We start from the raw sequence: 7,756 nt of genomic DNA, 5'->3' as shown, positions 1-7,756 counted from the left end.
AGTGACTCAGCAGCAGAGACATCATGGCTAACCGTCGCTTCGAGGGGAGAGAACATGCAGCTGCCTACCTCAAGTACAGGTTGAGTCCCCCTCAAGAACTCATCGCAGAGATACTGGGATTCTTGGAGAAAAGGGTGGGGTGTCTCGCTGTGTGTGTGTGTGTGTGTACATTCATCTAGGAGAGTTCAAATCAATACTTGGAGCAAAAAGTGTAGGTTTTAATCTTGTAAAAATTTCTCCAAGACTTTTGACCTGTACACACATTTCACCTCACAAACAAATTAAGTCGAAGCATACATTTAATCTAGGCTTGTGTAGAATGTATAATACAACATAAATCATGGCGTTAGCACATATTGAGTCTGTTGCATTCTTTCTTGCTGTTCCAGAGAGCAGGGCCGTATGACCTCGCTGTGGATGTGGGCTGTGGCTCCGGTCAGGGGACCTGCCTGCTGGCCCCTCACTTCACCCAGGTGGTGGGGTCAGACATCAGCTCCGCCCAGCTGGAGATGGCCCTAGCCAATGGCAGCATCCCAAACATCACCTACAGGTCAGTTTGAGGAGGAGAAGGAGGAGACCGTTTGACAGACTAGCGGCTGTGGAAGCTTGGAGTCTCTGACTCATCCACTGAAGCGTGTCAGGCTCTCTGCCCACGCAGGCAGTGTCCGGCAGAGGAGCTACCGTTCCGGGCAGGCGTGGCCGATCTGGTGACGTCCATGACCGCGGCCCACTGGTTCGACCATCCCCGGTTCCTCCAGGAGGCCTACAGGCTGTTGAAACCCCGAGGCTGCCTGGCTCTGCTCAGCTACACCATGGACATGGAGCTGGAGTACCAAACCCTGTCCTCCACCCTCAATGGCATCTGTCAGGAGGTCAGCACGAGGCCAGATTACAACCTTAAACTAGAGAGGGTACAATTTCTGGGGAAATTGTAGGGTGTGCTTGCTTGCGTCGGTTGCACAGGGGTCTGTATATTTTATATAAAAATGCATCGGGCCTACTTATTATTTATAAAGATTACATAGATTTAAAAGCATCTTTTTTTTGCTGCTCATTTACAACTCAAAATACGAGTGAAGTGTAGAATGAAATATGATGTCTTCTCATTTCCCCTGCAAGAGGCAGCTGACAGGCTGAATCAAAACGAATACATTTGGCAGACCGGTGTACAAATGGACCTAATCTCTATGACTTAAACGTCCTTTTAAGTTGTCCCTTCTCGTGATATTTTCAGGCATTTAGCCTACTCATATTGCATTCATTCATTAACAAAGAACCCCCTTTGAAGATTATTCTACGACTTTACCGGAAGAAGATAGAATCGCGATTCAAACAGTACCATCTGCTAACTGAAAATATGCCCCCAAAAACGTAAATAAGCTTGACATTTATTTAGTGGAAAATAGCTCATTCATAAAAAGCTCACTGGTAGCGATCATTGTCAGTAACAACTCAAAATGCGATATAGCCCTGTGTGGAGAAGCTGCCCCGGTAAATTCTACTACTACAGTACAGTACTAGACTACTGCTGTGTTAGTCTTGATAGCGATTGCGTTGGTTGAATTCGATTAAACGTTCAGTTGTACGGTTTAGGCTGAAATTAATTATTTTCATGAACAGATTGACAAAGTTTAGGCTGTGGCAATGAAGTTCAGGTTAGTAGTCAGATAGTTTCCCTACTGAAAGACTTTTGAGTAAGGGGAGTGCCGAACATGTTCTGTTGCCGTTTGACTTAAACAGCTGAGGAGTTGTTGTTAGCTACTCACACTAGTGTCTCGGGTACAGTAGGCTACAGCGTTGCAGTGAGCTACACTGGTTTGAAACCACAGGTAATGGTAATTTCAGCAACAAATCGTTTACTAATGTCAGAATAAATCCTACAACGAAAATGTATATGTGAGGAATGTTTGTTTTAACGATTGAAAACAGATACATCATAGACCACTGTAGTATGTGTTGCCCGGGCAACACAGGCTAATGTCATGATGCTAATATGTCAGTGAAATAGTAGACTACTGTTTCCGAAAGTAGATGTACTTCCTTAATAATATCAGCTTATATTGTACATTACACATCACAATTGTGTGTCATATCACAAAGTAAAATGAGTAAATATTTATCACCCTGGCCTCTTTGCTTGTGGCGTTTCTGCAGCTGCCTTGCAGTAAAGCTATAGTTAGCCTAGCTATCCCCCAAGTTAACAGATGCCAAACGAATGTTCTGCCAAAGGTAGTCACGCGTGTTTTCGTGACATTATTGCAGACCGGTGTAAAAATTGACCTAATCTCTATGATTTAAACGTCATTTTAAGTTTTTCTCTTCTCATGATATTTTCAGGCATTTAGCCTACTCATATTGCATTCATTCATGAATAAACAACCCCTTTGAAGATTATTCTACGACGTTACCCGGCAGTAGAAGATGGAATCGCAATTCAAACGGTACCATCTGCTAACTGAAAATATGCCCCCCAAAACGTAAATAAGCTTGACATTTATTTAGTGGAAAATTGCTCATTCATAAAAAGCTCACTGGTAGCGATCATTGTCAGTAACAACGCAAAATGCGATATAACCCTGTGTTGAGAAGCTGCCCCGGTAAATTGTACTACTACGGTACAGTACTAGGCTACTGCTGTGTTCGTCTTGGTAGCGATTGCGTTGGTTGAATTGGATTTAACGTTCCGTTGTACGGTTTAGGCTGAAATTAATTATTTTCATGAACAGATTGACAACGTTTAGGCTGTGGCAATGAAGTTCAGGTTAGTAGTTAGATAGACTTTTGATTTAAGTAAGGGGAGTGCCGAACATTTTCTGTCGCCGTTTGACTTCCTAAACAGCTGTGTACTGTAGCTAGATGTTTTTGTAGTGTGTCTCGCGTAAGCTACAGCGTTGCAGTGAGCTACACTGGTTTGAAACCACAGGTAATGGTAATTTCACCAACAAATCGTTTTCTAATGTCAGAATAAATCCTACAACGAAAATGTATATGTGAGGAATGTTTATTTTAACGATTGAAAACAGATAACGCTACATCATAGACCACTGTAGTATGTGTTGCCCGGGAAACACAGGCTAATGTAATGATGCTAATACTTCAGTGAAATAGTAGACTACTGTTTCCGAAAGTAGATGTACTTCCTTAATAATATCATCTTATATTGTACATTACACATCACAATTGTGTGTCATATCACAAAGTAAAATGAGTAAATAGTTATCACCCTGGCCTCTTTTCTTGTGGCGTTTCTGCAGCTGCCTTGCAGTAAAGCTATAGTTAGCCTAGCTATCCCCCAAGTTAACAGATGTGAAACGAATGTTCTGGCAAAGGTAGTCACGCGTGTTTTCGTGACGTTAGTGACGCAGTGACGTTAGTAACGTCAGTGACTGTGGCTAGCAAATTAGCCACCGTTAGCTTCACTTTTCGCCACAAAAACTTAACTTACGCTTAAACCATGCAACGGAACGTAAATTCCAATAGAAGCAACTCAATCGCTACCAAGACGAAACTTTTGACACCTACGTTGTCTATGTAGGCCAAGTATTTACTGAGTTTTAGGGGGGCAAAAAGAAATAAAAATAATAATAATAATAATAATATATATGTGAGAGAACAAAGGTTGTGCTCTCGCCGAAGGCTTGAGCACACCCAATAAATACATATTATAGTATAGGGACTTGTAAACACTGAGCGTGAATTGTAGTACAACATTTAATAGTTTTGTTGCAGCTCGTTTCTTCTGTTGCAACATGGATGAGAATTTAGGATCAATGTTGGCTTGATTTACCTCCAGATCTACACCGCTCTGCTGCCTTATCGGAGCGCCTACCTCAGCTCTGGCCCTCTACAGCTCTACAAACACATGTACGAGTCATGCTCATACCCAGATAAGGAGTGGTGAGTCAGACGCTTGCAGTGATGCTAGACTGAAATAATTGCAATAAGGATACATAGAGAAAAACTCATAATGTAGGGTTTGTTCTGCAACCAGTTTCAGCAGACCTCATTCTAATCATTAGCTCATTGTCCTAGTCTATAAGGACAGATAGAGGATGTTTTCAGTGTCATTTTATGGAACGTTTTATCTGTATCTGTGTGCATTTAGGCATGAGTGTCTGCGTTCAAGAACAGCAATGTCTCTGAGCGGCTACATTGGCTTGGTGGAGAGCTTCTCTACCTACCAGGCGTTTCTGAACCAGCATCCCGATGAGGCACATAAGCTCTCTCAGGAGTTTAAGAACAGGTCATTATCCTCAGTTGCATGGACAGAGTGTGAGGTATGAGTTGTGCAGGTTAATGGAGTTCTTAAATCCTGGCCATGAGAGTATTACACTGATAATAATGGGAAGTAAATGTTCGGTAGCCATTTTCCAGTCAACTAAAATAATGCTTGCATACCCGAGAAATTGTAACCTGAAGCATTTCAGTGTGAACACTTTTGAGACAGGATCCTTACATCTGGCTTGAATGTCTCCCTACTCTTTGTTTGACAGTGCTGACTACTGTTTCTTCTGTCTCCTGCTCCCCTAGATTGCTGTCTGCGATGGGAGTGTCCTCCCCAGACACAGAGGTTGTTGTGGTGGTGAAGTATTTCTACTGGCTGGCCTGCAAGCCTGATTCAGACTGAAAGACCCTCAAGCTGTTTCAAGGCAAAACTGTAGCGTCATCATGATTCCATAACCTGCAAATGATTCTCAAACAAAATTAATCTTTTAACCCCCCACAGAAGAACTATACACCTGTGCCTGAACTATATATTCAGCTAATTATTACCATTGGTTACAGTGTGACATTTTAGGGCCAGCCGTTCTTGCCTCTTGCAGATCAGGAAGTTTAGCCCACTGGCTCCCCCTCTTGTCAGAGCATGGTACTGTAGACCTTGAATCCTGACATTTATGTTAAACAGATCAAGGCCAGAATCATAATATATATTGGGAAGAACAAATCCCCCCCAATATTCAAATCTGGTCAAAATTTCCCCCCCAATATATTGATATAAAAATTTAATTGTGCTACGCTACGACAGGCAACCACGCACGCTGTTCGAAATTATCATTAAAAAAATGGTGTGTCCCCTCCAATGTTGACTCCATGGCTACGGCCTTGAAACAGATACATGCACATTCAGCCAAAGCTGGCTCTTTGAGCCGGTTGTATTTTCACTATTAAAAAGTGACCTGCAGTTTTGTCCACAAATGCAGCTTAGTCTTGGCTGGCAAGGTCTACTTTGTCCCGGGGCAAGTGGAACTTGGGCTGGTTGATTTCTCTCACAGTGATGCAGTTGTTTGTCAAATTGATTCCTTCTCCTCTTGCTTTTGTCAGAGTCATGGCTGTTATTGTTTCTGGCATTCTAGCAAGATAATTTACCATAACAAGACCTGAGGACTAAACCTTCCATGATAAAACTACTGGTGATGTTGATGCTAATGTTCTTAGTGTGCAACTGAAAAATAAAATTTTGCAAGTGACCCTTCAGTCAATGAGTTGTGTGCTTGTTGTCAGTCATTCAGTCAGTCAATCATGGGGTTCAAGTGAGGCCTTGCAAGCAGAGCAAGTATGACTAATGAGTATCCAGTCTCCACTATGCTGCAGGGTATCCCTAAAGGCAGTGCAGAAGTTGTCTGGACCCAGCCCAAACCCTTCCTCTGGAAAACATGTCACCTGGTCCCTGCATAGATTCAGAATTCTAACATATAATCAACGACAGGAGCGATAGCTATTACTAAAACGAAATGGCTTTTACTGAAACTAAATTCCCATCTTTAAAGGGGCCCTTCCTCCCAAAGCAATTACACAGACTCACTTCTGGACTCTTTTTTTCATCTCCGAAGACTTTAGCTCTAACTTTTTATTACTGGAGTATTTGTTTCTGCCTGCAGAGCTTGGAGCTAGGTGTCTGGAGTTGCGGTAATGATCCGAGCCAGTTGGACAGCCAGCCTGCTCAGCCAATCGTAATGGGGAGCCAGAGGGCTTTTACAGGAGGCTGTTGCTGATCTGACAGGTTTGGGGCTCAGCGCTGTGGATGAGTGTTGTAATGGAGGAAATTCAAGTGGCACTGTGTAGATCTGAGTAGTCAAGAGATGTGGTTTCAATACAATTTATTTAGATTATACAATTACGTAATATTAAACAAAGCTTTGATGATCAGTCATTACGAAGGAGGTGCTAGCCACAGGTCGTTCGCAAGAGTGATGAAGAACAACCCTAAAACCCTGCCTTATATAAACTTTAGATCAAATGGTTCTTCTGATGGTCAATCCATCAATGTAGCGAACTCTGTGATTGGTCAGCACTGCTCAGTGACAGTTTGACTCCATACCAAGTGTCCCACAGTTCTTTGATGTGGCATCTCTCCCCAAACCAGTAGATACTAAAGCCACAGGAGTTCACCAGTCAAATGGTCAACTGTCCTTTGTGTGGACATCTTCAAACAAGTATTTAATTAACCCCACCCATGCAACAGGAAGAAAATCAACTTAACAATGGCCGACATCTCCTTGGGAATGCTCAATCACGTTACACAGACACCGTGGGAGCTCTACAACTCGAAAAATATCTTCCGGACGATGGGTTGGGGGATCAAATTCCTTTACTTCATTATGCACTGACCTGCATTATTAGTACAACTGTTTCGAATCAACATGGCTTGGCTTCCCTCAAACAATGTTTCACCTGTTTCTCCCCTCCTCGCTAACCTTGACTGTATTCTGAAACAGAGCCTCTGTTTCCTCCCTCAGGTTGACTCTCCCTGTGGGGGGCTGAGTTTACACTTTTCTAATGAGTACACAGGTTGTCCAGGGGCGAGCCAACAGATGGTGATTACCCCGGCCTCACAATGCTCCCCGGGTTTCTGATCGCTCTCCCTTGAACTGAGCAACCTTGAGGCCTTCGCTGCCTTGTGGCCTCCCTTCTATCACCAGCTTTTATTTCTGACCTGTGTGTGGGCTCGGCGAGGCAGACTCCGAGAGATGAAGAGATGAGGTAAAGACCTTTTGGGACCATTCGGGGCATGTTTCATTTGGAATGCACACGGCACACTGCAGCTTTTATTATTGAATTAAGTATGGCCAAGCGATCCGATTCTCATAAGGCATTACAGTACTTCTACTGTACACGGTGCCCTACAGCTAATGGCTGTAACATTATACACCAAGAACTGTAAGCGATCTCAATACTAGGCGGTCTGACACAAGCCCCATAGCGCGCACACACACAGACTCATGTTCTATTGTGTTCGGGCAGGTATCACCCCGTAGTGAGGCCTAGGTGTGCAATAATCATGCAGCTGTAGAACCCTCTAGTTTATTGCTCTGAGTGTCCCCTTTGACATCATATCAGATCTGTCCTGTGGTGCCATCTGGCCAGTGTCACACCGTGCCCAGTGTGTGTGTGAACGCCACAGGCTCCGTCCTGCTCATTACCCACCCGGTCACCTCCCCAGAAGCTTGACAGTTGCCACATAACCAGGCCAGTCCCGCGTTTTTTAATCTGTGTCCATTCAGCGCCATTACACGGAGACTAATAAGCCCTGTTGCTATGGCGAGCCCGACTGGGGACTCTGGGCTCTGTCGCTTGTGCTCTGGGAAGCTGTCAGTCAAAAAGGGCATTCCTCGTGTTCCCCTGTCTCCTCCTGAGAGCAGGGGCTCGGGAAGCCTGCCGGCTGCAGGCCGTCTCCCAGTTAGGCGTCTCTAAATGAGGCAGGAACTCACACCTCGCTCGCTCTGGTGGTGGTGACCCACCCGCATGGAGCGTAGGA

The 7,756-nt window shown here is 44.1% G+C and overlaps 1 protein-coding gene across 2 annotated transcripts; it reads left to right on the top strand.

Moving 5' to 3' along the window:
* The first annotated feature begins 4 nt into the window (after window positions 1-4).
* Window positions 5-5,467, top strand: LOC136966167 (putative methyltransferase DDB_G0268948). Of its 2 annotated transcripts, none has more exons than XM_067260588.1 (6): window positions 5-134; window positions 390-550; window positions 659-872; window positions 3,794-3,864; window positions 4,106-4,243; window positions 4,531-5,467. In XM_067260588.1, exons 1-6 carry the CDS (start codon window positions 24-26, stop codon window positions 4,625-4,627), a joined length of 792 nt encoding a protein of 263 aa, XP_067116689.1. In that variant the 5' UTR covers window positions 5-23; the 3' UTR covers window positions 4,628-5,467. The 2 variants fall into 2 exon arrangements, with proteins under 2 accessions (XP_067116689.1, XP_067116687.1); XM_067260586.1 differs by having other exon boundaries at window positions 3,794-3,897.
* The last annotated feature ends 2,289 nt before the right edge of the window (window positions 5,468-7,756 follow it).

This window comes from Osmerus mordax, chromosome 22 (genome assembly GCF_038355195.1).
Source record: "Osmerus mordax isolate fOsmMor3 chromosome 22, fOsmMor3.pri, whole genome shotgun sequence".
Classification (NCBI taxonomy): domain Eukaryota; kingdom Metazoa; phylum Chordata; class Actinopteri; order Osmeriformes; family Osmeridae; genus Osmerus; species Osmerus mordax.
Note: the sequence above shows the minus strand (reverse complement) of the source record. Positions and strands in the feature narration are given on the sequence as shown.

Bases quoted from the DNA above. Each gene is read 5' to 3' on its own strand.
- LOC136966167 (XM_067260586.1), top strand. From the start codon at position 24: ATGGCTAACCGTCGCTTCGAGGGGAGAGAACATGCAGCTGCCTACCTC. The intron at 873-3,793 runs GTCAGCACGAGG...ATTTACCTCCAG, and splicing joins TCAATGGCATCTGTCAGGAG to ATCTACACCGCTCTGCTGCC. The intron at 4,244-4,530 runs GTCATTATCCTC...CTGCTCCCCTAG, and splicing joins TCTCAGGAGTTTAAGAACAG to ATTGCTGTCTGCGATGGGAG.